Below are 19,424 nucleotides of genomic sequence, written 5' to 3'. Positions count from 1 at the left end.
GAGGACATTTTGTCTATATAAACACATTGCTTAGGTTTATTTTCTGTATCAGTGGCTTGAAATGGTAGAGATAATGGTGGGATACCTCACTGTGAGTGTATGCTGGCCCAAACTTTGTGAGAGGAACCAAACATGGCAGTTACTTGAGCAGCCCCTGAAAGGAATAGGATTTTCACCCCTTCTCTTCTCCAGAACTAGGTTTTAACCGCAAGAAATAGAAAAAAATGTGCAAGTGTAGGTGGTTTTAATGTGAACTACAATTTCCCTATGCTGTGCATTCAGCATGTACTAATTTGTGCTGGTTTGGTTTTTTTAATATATGGCTTCTCTCAGTCATGCAGCAGTAATTTCCAATGTGCCATGAAGTTTAGGAACATAAGAGGCAAACAATAAATGAGACTTTTAAAAAAAGCATTTGTTTTCTGCCTTATTGAGACACCGTGCAATGCATTCATTTTGAAAAATATTAACAGGAAAACAGCCAGAATTTGTAAAAGTTCTGGCATTTAAAAGCTATATTATTTTTAAAAGGTGTTGGAAACTGAATTTGCACCCTCTGAAGGATTCTAAAATGCAGCTATTGAACCTTTATTACAGATTTTATTTCAGTCCTCACAACTGTTAAGACTAGATGTTTTTGAAGGCTTTAAATGCTGTCTGTGATTTAAGTACATGCTAATCCTGCAGAAGATTGGAGTGTTGCAGAGGTCTGTATTTGCAGTGGCAGTACTGAGCTCATGAAATGGCTGACTGACAGACCAGTATTAATAGTTACATTTGACAGGTGTAATTTCCCATTTTTGTCTTTGGTATTGCTGGTTGGAAGATTAAAGGGCAATTTTAAAGACATTTTGAATAGTTTCTGCTAAAAAAGCCCCATGGCATATAAAAACTCTACGATCATAAAATTACTGTGGCATTCTTAAGCAGGCCTTTATAGTCAGAGGAAAGAAGCTTCATAGCAATGAAGACAGGAAATGAGTTTCTTCTGGATAAGAGGCCTTGGCTCATATTGTGAAGAACATCCTAGCAAAGTTTAAGCATGTCTTCAAAGTAGACACGTGCAGAAAAGTGTGGCTGCTGGCCATTTTGGTTTCAAACAAAGGGTGAAGAATAAATTTCACAGATTTTTCTCCCCTTGTTTCGCCTGCTCCATTTAAGTGGATTTTTATGGCACAAACAGTGTTATAGGCAATTATATTCTTTTATAGGCTGGTTTGAAATATGTGTCGGCCGGATCCGTGCTTTTATTTTGTATTGGGGGAATCAGTGTATTTTCTTCTTGGAAAGTTGGGTCATCTCTTCAACTGTAGTTACTTCCTCGGTATGACTTTTTGATGGTAGATTTACATATTCTGTCTAAAGAGAAAGAAAAGTCTGTAACATGCAGTAAGCTAGAGAGTCACTCTGTCGATAATCAGATAACACTATAGATACACCAGTACCAAAGGTACCTCTTCTTGCTCTTTCATTACTTAGAGATGCTTACAAAGCGTGAGAAAGTGGTTTTAAGGACAGTTAGGGATTGTTTTAATATATACAATCAGTACTAGCTGTTTGTCAGCAGAAGGACAAAGAATAGAATTTTATCTAAATGCTGGACAACCTTAACTGAGACAGTAGAAGGAATTTATTCAGTGGGTATTGCCCGAATTTTTGATATGTAAGCATTAGCTAGACTTCTAGAGAAAATACTTTGGTTGCTATTACACATTTTAACATCGGTAACCTGGAGAGTGGATGTTGCTAGGAGAGTGGATGTTCTAGGAGAGTGGGTGTTGCTAGGTAAGATCATAGTACTGATACAGCACTCAGAGCTGAAAGTACTGAAGAGAGATAAGTATGATTTAAAAAAAAAAAAAAAAAAAAGGAGGGATAGTACTGGGGGGAAAAGTTAAAAAAAGGAAAGACAAGCTGCTGGTATGTGACAACATCAAACCAGAAAGTCTTGGTGGGAAATTTTTTTCTAGGAAATCTGAGGGATTGGTTAAGCACTGCAGGGCTTCATGATCATGGTGTTCTGTGCTACTTGGCTGCTCTGAGGAAAATGCACAGAGTGTCTTTCAAATCCTTGCAATGAATTTGATCTGGGAAAAGAGGAAAACTTAAGTGTTAGACTTCTGAGTGAGGGTGAAAAAAGTATCTGGGGAGAGTGATTGAAATGTCATCAGGTTTTGGTAGTAAGATGAGTAAAATAAAATGGATTAGACGAATGCAAGATGTCTGATGCACTGAATGATTTGGTTGGTAGGATCTTACAATAAATAAGAAAATTGGTAGGTTTTTAACATGAGCATTTTAAGAATACAAATGCAAACTCAGTGCAGAACAGTTAGGATTTTGTAAATAGAGATGTTTCAGTGATCTAGGGAAAAGTATAGTGAAACATAAGAAAAAAAGAAAATGTGAAAGGTCATGGAGTAAGTCGGGGCAAAACAAAGAAATGCAGGCTTTAAAGGGGTGTTTCAAAATAACTCATAAATCCATTAGCACTAAATATCAGGGCGAGAGTGTTCTGGTGTTCAGTAGAGGAGAGATCTTGAAAATACTGGTTTTGTACTTTATTTTCTGCTTTAAAGAATTGCAGCATTCAATCAGTGTTAAAAAGATACCTGAGTTTGGAGGGAAGAAGTATAATAATAAAATTAGACTTTAAGACTAGATCAAAATGGGCAAAGAAGAGTCTAGAAGCTGTTTAAACATGTCATAATCGTATGAATTACCTTCACAGTGCCTGTTGACAGGTATAAGGCAACCTGAGGGCTTCACTTGAACTCTGGCAACTGCTGCTGTTAAATTGTTGCCTGCATGGAAGAACCCGTGCCAGCATTTAGAAACCACATTGACAAAGGCCTTTGGGCTGTAATGGAGTGATTTGATTTAAGTCTGGTGGTATATGCACAGAAATTTGGAAGCCCCTCAAGTTTAGGAAAAGCAAGCAGTCTGGAGAGTCTGCAATTTTTGAAAGACTGCTTGCTACTGTACTAACTCTTATTATTTAATATGATGGACTGTGGATGGCTTATGCTCTAGAAGCCTGGTATGAAGTGAGACACCAGGTATTTATGACTTAAGGTGTATGAGGAAACCTATCCATGTCACATTCCTACCTGCTTTCTGTGAAAGTCAAAGGTGGTAGCACCAAAAGATAAATTAAATAGGACAATGTGCTGGTATATAGTTGCAAAACTAGAGAGTTTTAGTAGTCAGAGCTTTGAGGATTCTTTGTAAACAGTTCAAGGAAAATTTCTGTGCCACTTTTGAAAGCCTCATTGAAAAGCATTGTGTTGCCACTGAATTGTAGGCAGTAAATGACTAGCCTGATTTATTGACTTTGCTTTAGCCAGCTGAGACAAAGCATTCCCTCACAATGCAATCACCATACAACCACTGCCCAAATGCACAATTTGAGAAGCATCGATGGTTTGAAGCCTGGTTGTCATGACGTGTAGAAAGACAGGAAGAGTTACTTGCTGTTAACAGTGTGTAAGATACTGTAAACAGGAAAGGAATAAGGATAAAACGTAATGGATTTTAAGTGCAGTAAAACAGGCTATTAAAAAGCTTTTTAAAAGTGAGGATAGTTAAAAATATAGAATAGGGTACATAGGGATGCTACAGTATATTGGTCAAATACAGTTTGCACAAAGCACTGAAATCACTAATCCTGTGCTGGTGCGAGAGGAAGACTAGTTAAGCTGTTGAGCCTTCCCAGCCCTGTTGATTTTCATTATTCAGTGTGACAGGATTTTTACGTGGGGTTGATCAGGGTTATAAAATACATATTCACATTGTATTATGTATTGTGTGATTGATGTTTGAAAATGCTAATGGAAAATGTTTTCTTGGGTTATTTTCAAAGTATGAATAGCAGCCTTGTAGAGCTTGTATGCACAGAAATTACCGTTCTCCGTAAAAGTGAAAACTCTGGTCTTAAAATATGGCTGCAAATACCAACAGGATAATCATTTGTCTCAGCACTGGCATTTCAGGTTTCAAAGCAGCGTACCTTGCATGACAGGCAGTGGTCTTCATTGGACCAAATGTAACACTTATCTTTATATGTCAGTTCTAGTCTTTGGCCTATTGTGGTTTAGAGTTAACAAATTTGACTGAATTAAAAAGAAACCATACCTGGATATCTTCATCGGTTAATGCATTAAATTTGTCTCTCGGTTGTGGTATAGGAGGAAGTATGTTCTTGAAACTGCAATACCTTTGGATAGAAAATGGCATTGTGGAGAAATTTAAAATACTGGTAATATAACTTACACAAACATTGTGTGTTGTAATTTAAGGACATTCTTTCATTTTAAGATTGAATAGCTATTGCTCTACAAATTAAGTGAAAATAAAAATATTTTGAGTGGGTTAACTGGTGGGTAACTATTAGTATACTTATCACTTGGGTAACTAAAATTTATTTTGTGATGAGAGTCAAAATAAATACTTTATTAATCAATGACTTTGAATAAATCACATGACATAACTGTCTTTAACCACTGAGTGAGAAGTTTTATCAAAATAACAATACGTTAATTTGTCCGGATTCCCTCTTGTCTGGTACTGTATGCAGCCAGTGGCTTCAAAGCAACCTGGATGTTAAATGCTTAAAAGTAAGAACACAATAGCTTTTGTAGGATCTGGTGGAATCCAGGATCCACTTAGTAACTTCAATATCCTTTCCCCATTTTTCACTTGTAGTGATTTTGTGTGCCAAAGGACCATCCACAACAATACTGGCGGTAATACATTTTGACACTGATAATCAGATTATTTAAATTTGCAGGTAGGAAAGTAGGAGATTGAAGGAATATGTTTCGTAGAGATAATAGTCTATCAATAGTATCTACAGAAAAAAAGGTTGATTTACCTTTTGAAAAGACAATACAGGAGCACTGTCACTGATATTGTTCCAAGTGCTATTAGAAATAAAATCACAAAAATAAAGTAATCTTTCCCTTGACCTGAAACATCCAAGAGAGAGAAATATCTCAGCATACCAAAAATCTCCCTAGGAGACTGTCAGTAATGAATGCAAGTTTCACAATTTATTCTTAATTATTCAAAGGACTTCAATTTGATTTTCTTACAGAACTTTGGCAAAAATTCAGGTTGACTTGATGCATTTTAAACCATTTCAAATATTTAAAATTTAGAGAAATTAAAAAATAATCCAGAAAAGAAGAAAAATAAACAGAGTTACAGAACAAATAACTGAGCAAAATTAGTGGAAGGGGTAAAAAGAGAGAAGCAGAAGGAAGGGGATGATATTCATGGTAAAAACTTAAAAGAACTCGGAGGCATCCTCATCACTTCAGGCCAAAAGGCAAGAGTGGGTCTATTTTCATCTGTTCCTGTAGCCCTGGCATCTGAGTAACTGCTGCCTTCACAGTCCCAGCTAACCAAAGGTTCTGCTGCCAGAGTACTCTTCCTCATTAATAATTTCCACCCAGTTCCTTCCATGTAAGGGTAAGAATTAAGATTTTATTCATTCCTTTGACTGTGAGGGAGAAAGGGAAGCAAACACGGTAATACTGAAAAAAAATAGTATTTCATAATCTTACCAAACTCAATGGGTTCACTCCATTCCCCCCACTTTGAGCTTACGAGACATTTTGTTCCACGTGCTCTGATTTTCAGAATGTATCGTTTTTTCTCATTGTAATTTTGGAATTCATATCTATAATTCCTTACCTAGAAGCAAAGTAATCAGATTAACAAAAATTAAAATTAATTTTAAAAAATTAATTTTAATATGATTAAAAATCATATTAACAAAATATTAACAAAATTTGGGGTTTGATTTCATTATACAGTTTCTAGAAAAAAAATAATTTGTATGATTTTTTAGGTTTGTACTAGTTAAATGTTTATCCTGCCATCAAAACTTTCTCTTTTTTGAAGGTTAAAACTAGATTTTTGAAGTTTATTGGGTCTTTAATTTATTTTATTATGCTTTAAGGACACTTTTTTTTCCTGTTCTTGTTTATGGATCCTAAAAAAATCAGAAAGACACAAAGCAGAAACTGCAGAAGTACCCTGTAAAATCCCCTTGCAGCCTTCATGGGGATAAAACATGTAAATGTTCCCTGCATGGTGTCTGTTTTTGCTAAAGAGACCTAATGTTTTTAAGACAGTACAACAACAGATATGTATTATCTGGCCTCATGATACTTTATACAAAGTCTAGAATCTCTCAAGCCTTTCCAAGGGTCAGAGGACCACTCATTTGTCAGGGAAAGACTGACAGTATGTATTAACTTCCACAGGTTTTGAAGATTGTTGTACTCCCTTTGTCTAGCTGTCCTTAGATACAGATGCAAACCCTATAGTTCTAGAAGTAAGTATATTTTCTGTAATAGTATTTATATGCTTAAGTGAGCAAACCCACAAATTTGTATATGGCAAGAATACTTACAACCATTTTCTCTTCTTTGGGTTCATCCTGCAAAACAAAGACGAATCTTCATTTTTATTATTTTCTTATCAAATAATAAAACATTTCTTTCTGGTTCTCTTTTTCTTGCCTTTAAAGAACATAAGTAATTTTAAACTGAAAAACTGGATAGTCTTCTCCAGTAATGTCCCAGAATAACAGCATTTTATTCAGAATGTTGTCTTCCTACATTTCCTTTTAGAAAAGGAAGGAAACATGAATTAGTAATCATTAGATGTGCCACTAAAGGCATATTTAGACTGTACATTCTCATCCAGCAGAAGTAAATCCAAGTTATGGAAACAATCACACCATCCTACACACACAGCAGGTCTGGAAGCTGTGATTTCACAGGAGGTTTATAACATGGGGCAGAAAAATGATGTGAATAGCAAATTTACCCTCCTTCCAGTCAATGTTATCCATGCTCAAGGGCTTTCCCCCAACTACTGTGAAGAGGTACTTACACATCCTATACAATCAAAATTCGATTAACTAGAATCAAACTTTTACCTGCATCAAAGAACCTGAAAATTTGGGGAAAAAAAAGATAAGTTCAAAAATGAGCAAACAGTTTCAACAGCAGTGATTTTTAGCAATGATCTCAGAAAACATTGAAAGGCTGAGGTCCTGGAAACAACTGGCACATGATATATCAGGAGGATAGCTAACACTATGGAAAAGTCAGAAAGGTGTAACTGGAAGGAATGTCTCATTACAGAATACACACCCACTGCGTGTCTTGAATTATAATGCAGACTAGTATTTCCCCATCATTCATTGTCAGCTGAGCTCTTTCAGCTTAGGACATGATGGAAGTCAATCAGCCTGTGCTGTGAGTGGGCAGTGTAAATGAGTTACTTAAGCTTTAATTTAGTGCCATTTACCTCTATCAGCCCCTCCTGAAAGGTGTGAGTTTTATCTGCCATTTCCATGTAGACACCTCTGATACCTTCAGTAACTCTAGCACCTCAAGGGGAATGAGCCCTTCCACAGCACGGAGCCCTAGAAGTGCATTGTCTCTCAGGGGATGTTTGTGCTCCTTTGCAGACACCTACGTTAAGGTGTCTCAATCTGCAAGATGAATTTCACACCCAAATGTAGAAATCTACACTGAACCTCATCCTTTCTGACTGTGGCACAGGAAAGAAGAGGTAACGTATTTCTTTCAAATAATTTTTTTGATAATATTGCTTTAATCATATGTTGTGGCCTATATCTTTATGTAAAAAATTCTACGTATTTCACACAAGATCTTCCTGTCAAATTATACCTACCAAGCTGGAAAGCTATGTGTACTGCAATTGCTCCTTGAAATAGCTACAGCCTGCAAGCTGTAGGCCTTGTTTTGAATCAACGAATAAGATTTAATGGTGTATTGCTTTTTCAGTTGTATATTTATGTATTTTATTTCAGTTGTATATTTATGTTTAACTCTTAGCTGATCTTTTCTGCAATGGTCTTGTTCCTGAGAATTGCCACCGCTGTAAGCTTATGAGCTGCAGCTGGGAAGTGGGATAGGTGGGAGCACTAATTTCCCCCAACACAGCTGTCATCCACGTGTGGAAATCACATACTGGTGAAACAGGTATCCCAGCGATGAGGAGGAAGAGTGCTATTTCTTGCCTCCTTGTCAAACTCCTGGACTCAAAAAAACTTCCTGGCCTTTGTCCTTAGAGATGTTAAAATCAGGTCCTTTAGACACTGAGATTCGTGAAGAAGGATTTGACACCTCAGCCTCTCTGCTCTGTCATATGTGGTGGAAACCAGACATACCCTAGCCTGGAGAAAAGCAGACTCAGGGGAGACCTTCTCTCTCTCTACAACTACTTGTGGCAGAGTGCGGGATAGGTCTCTTATCCCTGGTAACAAACATTAGGAGGAGAAGAAACGGCCTCAAATTGCACCAGGGGAGGTTTAGTTTGGATATGAGGAAATAATTCTTCACTGAAAGGGTGGTCAGGCATTGGAGCAGGCTGCCCAGGGAAGCAGATGAGTCACCATCCCTGGAAGTGTTCAAAAGGCGTATGGATATGGCACTTAGTGATATAGTGTAGTGGTGATTATGGTGGTGCTATGTTAGCAACTGATGATCTTGAAGGTCTTTTCCAACCTTAATAATTATTCTATGAACCAGGGTGAGCATGAGGAGCTCAGAACCTGGGCACAGGATGGAGGCTGCCACCAAGCCAGTACCCTTGTTGCAGGTCACACAGTCGTTCCTCCTGTGACATGTGCTTATGCAGGACAGCATCACAGGTATTCTCAAGTCTTTCTCAAGCATTCTCAAGACAGAGATCCCTCATAACATTTATAACATTTCCCTGCTCTCCTCTGCTTTTCTACTTCACATCTCTGAGAAGTCTGAAAAAAGATCATGAGAGATGGGATGTGAGACTAGCAGAGCTGGAGCAGGAGGACACCACAGGTCATGAGAGAGAAGTTAATTAATAAAAGAATCAAAAGTTTGCATATTATAGCTACGTGTGTGTACGTACAGTGGCACAGACAAACAAAGAAATTTTTACCTTATTTTGTATGTTAATTTCATACTGAAAACACTTTACTTTTTTCACGTGACTTGTAAGGGGTGGATGCCATGTAATTATGCAACCCGCTGGATCTCCAGTACAATGGGCAGTGACATTTAATGGAGCAGCGAGTATTTCTGGGGGGAAAAAAAAGGAATAACTAGTGTAGGCATGGTCAGTAATCCGCTACAACTCATGCCTTCATAGCAAAATACATGTCAAGGTGAGGCAACCGATGTACAGCTGTGTGCCACTGATTCTAACAAAAGTTATTTGATAAACAGCAGCAAAATACCATACCAAAACTTGGGAATATATCACTGCAGATACTGGACATCAGAAGTAACTGAAGTTCATGTGAAAAATAATATGAAGGATTTTGTGTAATTCAGTAGTCCAATAACAGTGTCACTTGTCTTCTACGTCTGTTTTCCGATTTCATATTGACAGTGCAAGTCTCCATAGAAAGAAGGATGGAAGTTTTTGTACCTGTAGTATTTTTCATGTAGAAGAGCAAGGCATTGGAATTTGAGTGCCTATAGATTGAGTGTGACCTAAGTGTCTAACCACTACAGTCAGTGGAGACCTCTCTAGTAGTGCCTTGATGGCTGCAAAGCTCTTTGGCACACCATGGAGCAGATGTACTTCTCTAGATAGCTCTGAGCTTCACAGCCCCATCAGCTACAGTCAGGAGTCACTTGTGTTGCGTTTCAGACCACACAGGACTCTCAGAAGGACCCTGGTATCTCATGGGTCCCGGGCCACATCTGCAAACCTCGTGGATGCCTCAAGTATCTGAGTGTGTCTCAAATGGCACTAGAGGCGTGTTTTTAGGCAACTAAATCCCACCCTAGATCTTTATTGGAGCTTAAACACCTAGTTTGCACATATTGATCTAACACAGCCTTAATTTGCAAGTTGAACCCTCACTATGGTTTTGGGACATGTAGCTCTTGTGGGTCTCAGGGAGGTGTGGGATTAAGGGATGGCAAAATAAACCCGTCAGAAAGGTAGCCTTGAAAGTCTAACCATTGTGTTTCATTATTTGGAATCCATGGATATGTTCACACCACTTCTCTGAGCAGTTGTTTCAGGCTGCCTCTACCTTTGCTTGTTTTAGTTAATTTTTGGAACTATATTCTGTCAGCTGTAGGGAGCAAAGTCTGTCCTGCAGTGCAGGATCCTGCAATGGCCTACAGACTTTGTTTTAATCTTATTTCCAGAGAAAAATTCACCACTTTCTTACTTTATAAAACAGTAATAAAATAAAAATGTTCAATTACTTACCAATTTTATACAGTTCAATGTACTCATCATAGAACTGGATCAGGGAGTCTTTGCTAGATCCATTCACCATGAAGTAAGCTTTTCCAATTATCTTCACATTTTGGAATCTACATCCCATGTTTCTGCCATTTTCGTCTTTAATGTAAAGCTCACATTCCATCTCCCCATCATCTCTGTATAAAGCAAGGTATTTTCATTAAACATGGGTAGTGTGATGTGTTGAATGAGAATTCAGACTTCCCTGACTCAAGCAGACCTACTTACCTTGAGTTCTGCCAGTAGAGAAAATACTGTGTATCTGCTGGAGCACCCCTTCCTGCCTGCCAAGTGCAGTTCATGAGGCAAATGTTATAAATCACACAGGAGAAATTTTCAATGGCTGACCCATTCATGCCTGCAAACAGAGGAATATCTGTGATGAGGAAAAAATCCTATGACTCCTCCAATCAGGAGGATCATGGCACATGCTTAGGTGTGTTAGATGCCTGCAAGTCCAACTAGTTATTACTTGGGTCAGGAGTGAAAACTAAGAGAATTATCACTCCATTTTAACTGCCTCTTAACTGTGAAACTTGTCAATAAGCAAAGCATTCACACACAGAAAGGAAGGCACATTGCCTTTTACCATCGTGTTGCTACAGAGAGAAGTATTTCTGCTTTTGCAATTAATGCTCAGGAATCTGCTCCCGAAAGTCTTTACAGAGAGGACTAAAAACGCTGAGACTTTTAAAAGCAAATTTGCACTTCTTCCTGCTCTCCAATCAAGCAACTTCCTTGTTTCCACCCTCACATGTGTGACAATGACTTGTTCTGTTCCTTTTCTGGAGTACATTGAAGTGGGAATGTTTCTTTGGAAGTTCGCCTGTGGCCAAGCTGTGTGAGCATGCTCAGCCTCCTTCTCTCTTCTCCTTCAACCAGTTTTCTGCTTCTTTCTGTGGTATGCCCCAAATTCAGTGAAGGGTGGAGGCTTCCTCTGCTACTGACTCCAACCTCCTCCAGTGCCCATTGTCTAGGGCACCCTTGTGGAAGCACAGGGGAATCCTCTGAGGAGCCTGAACGCTTTGGAAGGTAGGGCCAGCGGGGGAGGAACACCAAAATCAACAAATTTTGTGTGTCCTGCCTTGCATTTTGAGGGTCGCCATTGGTGTTTCCTGTGCCAAGTCTACAGGAAGAGATGAGCAGGGAGTGTTTTCTCGGTTTAGACATGAGCAAGCTGCTAATCTCATCACCTCTGTCATGTCTGAGATACCCCAGGTACACACAGCTTCAGGAACGCTGTTGACAAGGGAATTTTGGTGGAGAACTTTGAGCTGAGGAGGAGGGGCAAAATGGATTACAACAAATTTAACAACAGCCCAGCAAGAAAGCGTTTAATAAACAAATAAGCACTAATATCTTAATTTGTAACAGCCAGAACAGTTATTTGAATCTACCCTTAAACCCCTGTAAGTTATTGGCCTTTTGGAGCCCTAGTATAAAAGAGAATAACGCAATTATGGATACACTTATGGTAATGCATCTCTTGAGAAATGGTTGAGACATTCATTACAGAGCAAATAATTTTAACAGATCTGCAAAAAAAAAAAATTAATAGAAAATATAGCAGTTACCTACTGTGTAAGGAACTGTTTTCTAAGACAATTAAAAGATTTAAAAGATTGCAAATGGAGAAAACCTTAACCAGACATTACCTCCAGGGAGAAAGGTGCATTTTTTTGAGATGTTTGTGTTTGGCACTTCAATGATAAAGAATACCCCTTTGTGCAGAGGCATGTACAGTTCCGCTGGAAACCTGTATAGTGGACTATTCACCTGAAAAAGAACATGTTGATGTTTTATTTCTCTGCTTTTCCTCTTTTGGTGTTAGATGATGCTGGCTGTGGAAGTGCAACTCAGGAACTCAACTCCATGTATATGATATATGTTTTAGGCTCAAGAGCTAACTCCCTCCTTTAGCACTCCAGGGTGATGTAGAAAGGAACTGAGGGATTGATAACAACACAAAAAGCTTTGCAGCTCAGGAGTTGGATACTACAGTAGTGTGCGACTATTATAGAAGGCTAATAATGCTCCAGTGGTATAACAGAAGATGATTAATGAATAAGGAAGCCAGAAAGGAATTTAATCATAGGATTAAGCAAAATAGAAATCCTCATCTGACCTGCCCAGCAGTCAAAAAGGTGTCTATGGCATTATACTTATAATCTTCAATGAAGATGTGATGGACTTCATAATATGCATTTCTAGTTAACACGTCTGCTTTGCTGGGCTAAATAAGCCACCTCTCTCTTTTTCTGTCAAGCTTCCTATTTTTCTCCTTGGATAATATGGGTTTATAACATAACCTGTGCTACAAGCATGATCCAGTTCACTGGGAAACAAGTGAAGAACTTGAGATAATGAAAAGCCATGGCAGTGTTTGCAGAATTAATTTTTTATCTGAAGGATCTCTCGCTCTGTCTCTCTAAATTTGCTAGAAGTCTCACTTAGTCTTAGAGCCCCTTTTTTCAGCAGCTAGATCCCCACTCATGGTTCAGTGTAGGCACAGTCCAGGCTATCACTTCCTTTCCACTTTGATGCCAGAACTTCAGCTCTGTCGTATGCGTGGGATGCTCCTCTTGCAGTAAATGCATCCTGGCATTGCTGATGGCTTTCCACAGCCCCTGACATATCAAGCTGTGGACTGTAAAAAACCACACCTCAGATGTTATCTGCAACTGTTTCACAGTAAGTGAAATTGATAAGAGGTAAAGAAAAAGGTGCAATTATTTATCCCAATGAATAGCAAGTTTACCTCTTTCTCTATGCTTTCCATGTCCCAGTTCATGATGGTACATTTATACATAGAAAAATTCTTGCTGCTCTCCCAGGACAGTTCCATTTTTCTCCAGTCCACATTCACATTTGTAATAGGTGATTTCTGTGCTTCTGCTGAAAGTGATACAGCATAAGTTCTGTAAGGATATGTTATTCCTTTTTGAATGCAAAGGATAGTATCTGTCAGGCTCAAGATGATAATTGCCAGTTTAATTGCAAATATCTCTGATAAATAAACCTTATTTCTTGGGTTATATTTGCAAAAACATACTTACACTCCATACACTGGATGTCAGCATGCAAAGGATGAAAGAGCATCACACACCACCAAATCATGCAAATGAGTCCAAAACTATCAAACATATTTTCTTCTCTGGAAAGAAATAATGAAACCTTTAGAAAAAAAAAAAAAAGAAAAGAGAAGAAAAGGAAAAGAGAAGAAAAGAGAAGAAAAGAAAATAGAAGAAAAGAAAAGAAAAGAAAAGAAAAGAAAAGAAAAGAAAAGAAAAGAAAAGAAAAGAAAAGAAAAGAAAAGAAAAGAAAAGAAAAGAAAAGAAAAGAAAAGAAAAGAAAAGAAAAGAAAAGAAAAGAAAAGAGAAAAAAAAAAAGAAAAGAAAGAAAAGAAAATAGAAAATTATGATAAAGAGCACTTTGGTTTCTATAAAATATCCTGAATAGCAACGTTTGTCATAAACTTGATGATGCTTCTATCAGTTCCTGATAAATCTAAATTAATTTTTCATTTTTATATGTGGTCTCTCACTTTTCACCTCTTTTCATGGAAAACTGAATATAGTAAAGAGTACAATTTTTTTAGGTGTAGTTTACTATATCCCATTATTAAATAAGATACCTTTTTTCCTACACTTTCTTTGTTACTAGTTTTTTTGTGTTCAGAAATTGTTGAATCTTACTGTGGACATTATTAAACTTTGAGAATGTCTGCTTTGTAATCAAAAAATTATGTTAGCTCATAGAACTATGCCCACAATAATTTTATTCTAATATAACTATAGTGGTATACAGTTGAACTTGGGCTTTAAAATCTGCTTGAGAGGCTAAGAAAAAATGTTGAACCTGCTTAGAGCTATTTTAGAGAATGTGACTCTCAAGTCTTCATGTACAGTTCATTTGAACAAAGATTTACATAATTGCAAACTGGATACACTTTCATTCTTGGTATTTCTGCTCCTCTGGACCTACAACTTTCTTTCTGGAAGTTATCTGCATTTTCTGGAGCCTACTTCTGTCTTGTATGTTTTTCAGTCCAATTTCCTGAAAAGAGATAGTGTATGTCAATGACCCTTTTCAATAAGGAATACTGCAAAAGACAACATATTTTTCAGTGTTTCTTTTCCATCTTGACTTACCTCCTTTATGTCTTGAAAATGAAACAGACCTTAAGACATGTAAAAGTATCTACAAGTAAATATTTACAAAAGCATAACTTGTTTAAGTTCTAATTGTAGTCAATGGACATATGGTTGAATTCCATTCCCTGTTTCTTGAACACATCAATAATTTTCCATTGCTTTTTTTAAAACCTTTGACTATTGCTATATAGAAGTGTTTTTAACCTTTTTAGTATCTTCCTATTTTTTTATGCATTTCATTTTCTGTTTCCCTCTGATGAGTTTCTTTGATGTGGGAGTATTTTTCCAAAAGGCATTTTTTTAAGCAGCAACCAAATCTTAAATCTGGTCACTTTTCTTTTGCCTACTTTTTTTATTTTCTTGTCTCACAGTGTGTGATTATTGTCTCTGGCGATGCAGAGTATAGGCTATGTGAAGGAAGTTACACCTCCCTCTCCAGGCTGTGTGAGCATAGGAGAGGGTTGGCACTGCTGCCTGATTCAACAAGGTAGTTCATGGCTGTGCTGCCATGTGTCGTGATTTGTAGCTTAAGAAACACTTGGTTCTGGCTAGGCTGGAGTTAACTTTCCCCAGAGCAGCCCATACAGTGCTGTGCTTTGTATAAGTAGCTAGAATGGTCTTGATAACACACCAGTATTTTGGCTGTTGCTGAGCAGTGCTGGCACAGCATCAGAGTTGTCTCTCCAACCCCATCCTACTCACTCTGCAAAGGCCAGTAGAATAGGGGTGGGCAAGAGGCTGGGAGGGAACATGGCCAGGATAGATGATCCCAACTGACCAAAGGGATATTCCATATCATATGGCATCATGCTCAGCAATAAAACCTGGGAGAAAGAAGGATTGGAGTGGGAGGAGGCATTCGTTATTCGTGCATTTGTCTTCCAAAACAACTGCTTTGTGTACTGAGGCCCTTTGTCCCAGGGAGTAGCTGAATATTTTCTGCTGATGGGAAGTAGAGAATAAATAAGAGGAGGAGTGAGAGAGAAGTTTGGTGGGCAGCTGGTGGGCAGCCTAGGTCAAAGCATCACCGTATTTTTCCCTGCTTGATATCACAAATGTTTCTCCACTTTTCAAACTACATAACTTCCACTGTTCTTAGAAGTTTACATCTATCCAGAACAACTACTTCAAATTTTTGTGTCAGAAACTGAGGAGTCAGATGTTACAGATCACTGTAGGTAATTTAAATTACTAAGGAAGTGTGAATATCTACAAAAGGTGATTCCACATTCGTTCATATGGAGGCCTGAGCAAAGCTAGTCAAACACTGTCATCAGTTCTTGTCAAACATTTCTCATCTTATGTACCATTTTCTTTTCTCAGAGGAGGTTAAAACTTTGGAGAAGGTTTCTCCATTGACAGCATTTGTTTTTCTGTTGGGGTTTTTTACATGCAGAAGAAACACTGGTTAATCTTTTGTTTGTTTTAGCATTGCCTAGTAGTGAAACTTCCTAATAGCAATTTTCTTGATTACAGGTATTACTAAGGATAATTCTAAGACTGTAAGGTAAAGTCTTACAAATTAAGGAAAAAGAGAAACATAGTAATATTTCATTACTTGTCCACTCTTCTCTATTAATTTTTATCGTAATTTCAGAGTGCTGATTTCAGACTGACTCCACTTGTGGTGAAAGCAAAAACCTATCCAGACGTTCCAAGGAAGTTGTCTTGGCTTCTTGAATATTTCCAGGAGGCACGTCACATTTCCTGGAAATTGGCTTGATAGTACATGTCCGTCGTGGTTTCCAGGATTCAAGCCAGGTCAGAACGTCATGTTGGGGTTGCAACAGAGATAGGCTCTTCACTGTAACCTGGTTCTTCTCTGTTTATCTTTTGCAACATCAGTATTTGTGAATCATCATACTACAACAAGGATGTGGCCATGGCTGCTGAGAACTGATACTGAAGAATCTTAAGTACAAATGGTATGGAGGACTGGCTGTGAAATGCTGTGTGAGATATTGGTCTCAATAGTTATTTCCACTTTCCCATGTTCTCAGGGACCTCCACACTAATGCCCATGGGAAACTCAAGACCTGTTGTCCTTCTAGTCTGCCCCTTAAGCATATTTTTCTCCACTTTGGCACATCCGTTCAGTCACTCAACCTTTCCTCCTTCCTTTCCTCATCTTGCATTTTTAAGTTTTCCTGTTCTCTGTCAACTGTCTGCTCACCTTTTCTTTATTTTCTTGGCTTCATTCTTCTTGTCATCTCTCTGTTCTCATGACTCCTGTGCTTTCAGAATATCTCTCTCTCCTACACGTGACAACAGCCCCATACTGCAAGGACTCTTCATGCTTTCTCCTGGAAACCCTAATGTAGGGCACTGCCACAGGAATCATCTGCAGCCCTGTCTGCTCAGAGGAGTGTTTGCTGACACCATTGTCTCCACACTCTGGACTTTTCATTGGACTTGCAGTGGGAATGGCAGGGCCTGTAAGCATTCTCTTTCCTCATAAGAAATGATAATTTCCATTGATCACAGCACTAAAGGAGTTTGCTTCCCAAAGGATTTGTGTTTCACATTTGATCTACTTTTAAAACAAATCACTCAGGATAGGATTAGTTTGTTTAGTTGGTTTGTGCCTATGTTCTCTCTATCACTCTACCTGAATGCACCAACACATAGCCAGGTCCTCTGGCTTTTCTCTGCCTGCAGGCAGGATAAGAGATACAGGAGTTGTGGTGAGCCCTAAGCCATTTACATGACCAGTCCATACCTTGTGCACAACAACCAAGCAAGTGGCTCCAGCACCATATCTGTAGGAACTTTCTGCTTCCAGAACCTCCACCCCCTCTCAGACTGGTCTTCTGCAGACAGGTGTGGTAAAATTCTCTCTGCTCTGAATAGACCTCAGTATTGAAGGTGCTGGAAGGAACACATACTTATTTCAGACTGATTACGTGAAGGATCAGACTAGAAGAAACATATATATTCTTGTGTAAGCAGAATTTCCTCATATTTCATTAAAATAGGACATAAAATAGAATCTGTTAGGATGAAACCCCACAAACTGTATGCTTTTTTCTGCTTTGCTTCTTTCTTTTTTCCCCCCTGGCCAGCCTCACGAGCATGTGTCTACCCTTCTACATAGTGAAGGGCCCCAGAGGAGACTCAAACACCTGATTTCTATACTAAACTCTTAGCTCACTGTCTAGCTCTCTCCCAGAGAGAGGTTTGCTATAAACCTAATTCATCCACCTAATCAATGTGTCAGATGGAAAATACAGTCACATAGTCTATAGCACAGAAAGCATCCACTAAATACTGACTTAGCATTATCAGTTCTAACTCTCTTAGTCTGCACAGTTTATTGTCTTTGCTCTTAGGCCGTTAGTGCAGAATGCTACTAGAAAATGGTACCTGAGACAGTGACTAATTTGCTTGAGTGGCTCTGGGAGAATTACTATTGCCCATAACACACTTTCAGAAAAAAAACTTTGGATTTTACTCATTGGGTGATGTGATGATAAACTGATACTTACACATTGCAGACATATGGAGAGTACCATACGCTCGCTAAGCCTACCAAAATGCATGGAACCAGGATAAAAACCTTACAATGCATGCCAAGCCATGAAATATTGCTATCAAATTGCTGCTTAAATATGACTAGTTCAGTTTCTAGATTGTACAAAACTGGAAGAAGTGGGTAATATACCACTATTTTGCTTCTGAGGGACCTGGACAAGCTGGAGAAATGGGATGACAAGAATATAATAACATTCAGCACAGGAAAGTGCTGAGTCCTGCACTTAGGGAGGAACAACCTCTGGCACCAGGAGAGCCTGAGGATAACCTACCAGAAAGCAGCTTTTGTAGAAACAGCACAAGCTGACCATGAGCCAACACTGTGCTGTTGCAGAAGTGAAGACCAAAGGCACCCTGAGCTGCATGAGACAGAGTGTTACCAGCAGGTCAAGGGAGATGTTCCTGGAGTGCCTGGTCTTGATCTGGGATCCCCAGTAGAAGAAAGATACAGAGCTACTGGAGAGAGTCCAGCAAAGAACCTCAAAGATGATTAAGGGCTCTGACATATGGAAAGAGGCTAAGAAATCTGAGACTGTTCAGCCTGTAGAGATGAAGGCTCTACAGGGATTTGTTATCCATGTATTCAAATACCCAACTGTGGGGAATGAGGAAGATGGAGCCAGACTCTGCTCAGTCATGCCAAGTGACTGGACAAGAGGCAATGGGCAAAAACTTAAATAATAGTAATTTGATTTAAACAGAAGAAAGCACTTTTTACTGTGAGGGTAGTCAAGCACTTGAACAGGCTTTTCAGGGAAGTTATGGAGTCTCCAGCATTGGAGATATTGACTGAACAAAGCCCTGAGCAACGTGCTGTAGCTGACCCTTCTCTGAGCAAGGGTTGGGACAATCTCCAGAAGTGCCTTCCAGCCTCAACCATCCCAAGGTTCTGTGATTTATTTTTTTCCCCAGGAAATATAAATCCACATATTTCTAGTTAGATTAATTTATAGAAGGGGTACAGAAAATAGCATTTCTTTCAGTTATTGAAAAATAGATGTGAGATAAAAAAGTCAAATAATGCAACAGACATGATAAACATTTCATAGTCTTCCTTGAATCTTGAAGAAATCTTTAGAAATTTTTTATATACACATTTATATTTTTAATCAAATAGGCTAAAGCATCCCCAAAATTTTCCTTAGACTTTCTTAAGCAGAAAGGAAGCTAATCCATATTTTTTACTTGGGATAATATGATTGTACCTGACTTAGCCCTCGGCAAACATCTGCACAAAATCTTCTGTGGCACAAGAAAATCAATAGACAAAAAAGAGAGACATACCTCCTTTTGAAAAAACTCTCCTCATTTATCTTGTTTGATTTTGGTTCACAGCAACAAGGACGCTTAAACCTGTAGTTGTAGTCACATGCAGGAATCAGTAAGTGTTTTGCTCTGCCAATTATTTTTTTTTTACTGCATGGCAGTATTTGTTAACAAATGCTG

At 38.4% G+C, this 19,424-nt stretch overlaps 1 protein-coding gene across 3 annotated transcripts; it reads right to left on the bottom strand.

Annotated features, from left to right (window-relative positions):
- Positions 1 to 12: 12 nt before the first annotated feature.
- Positions 13 to 19,424, bottom strand: LOC116783365 (granulocyte-macrophage colony-stimulating factor receptor subunit alpha-like). 3 transcript variants are annotated; one of them, XM_032680880.1, is made up of 11 exons: positions 13,350 to 13,516; positions 13,052 to 13,188; positions 11,949 to 12,069; positions 10,522 to 10,651; positions 10,258 to 10,430; positions 8,968 to 9,107; positions 6,422 to 6,448; positions 5,568 to 5,697; positions 4,874 to 4,967; positions 4,135 to 4,216; positions 13 to 1,359 (listed from the first exon to the last, which is right to left on the bottom strand). In XM_032680880.1, exons 1-11 carry the CDS (start codon positions 13,435 to 13,437, stop codon positions 1,267 to 1,269), a joined length of 1,215 nt encoding a protein of 404 aa, XP_032536771.1. In that variant the 5' UTR covers positions 13,438 to 13,516; the 3' UTR covers positions 13 to 1,266. The 3 variants fall into 3 exon arrangements, with proteins under 3 accessions (XP_032536771.1, XP_032536769.1, XP_032536770.1); XM_032680878.1 differs by lacking the exon at positions 13 to 1,359 and adding an exon at positions 19,263 to 19,424 and having other exon boundaries at positions 2,459 to 4,967; positions 13,350 to 13,467; XM_032680879.1 differs by lacking the exon at positions 13 to 1,359 and adding an exon at positions 19,263 to 19,424 and having other exon boundaries at positions 2,459 to 4,967; positions 13,350 to 13,447.

The sequence above is a fragment of the Chiroxiphia lanceolata genome, chromosome 2 (genome assembly GCF_009829145.1).
Source record: "Chiroxiphia lanceolata isolate bChiLan1 chromosome 2, bChiLan1.pri, whole genome shotgun sequence".
Lineage (NCBI taxonomy): Eukaryota > Metazoa > Chordata > Aves > Passeriformes > Pipridae > Chiroxiphia > Chiroxiphia lanceolata.
Note: the sequence above shows the minus strand (reverse complement) of the source record. Positions and strands in the feature narration are given on the sequence as shown.

Coding starts and splice junctions, on each gene's coding strand:
- LOC116783365 (XM_032680880.1), bottom strand. CDS start 13,437: ATGTTTGATAGTTTTGGACTCATTTGCATGATTTGGTGGTGTGTGATG. Junction 13,189..13,349: donor TGACATCCAGTGTATGGAGT/GTAAGTATGTTT, acceptor TATCACTTTCAG/CAGAAGCACAGAAATCACCT. Junction 10,431..10,521: donor CTCTACTGGCAGAACTCAAG/GTAAGTAGGTCT, acceptor TGCTTTATACAG/AGATGATGGGGAGATGGAAT.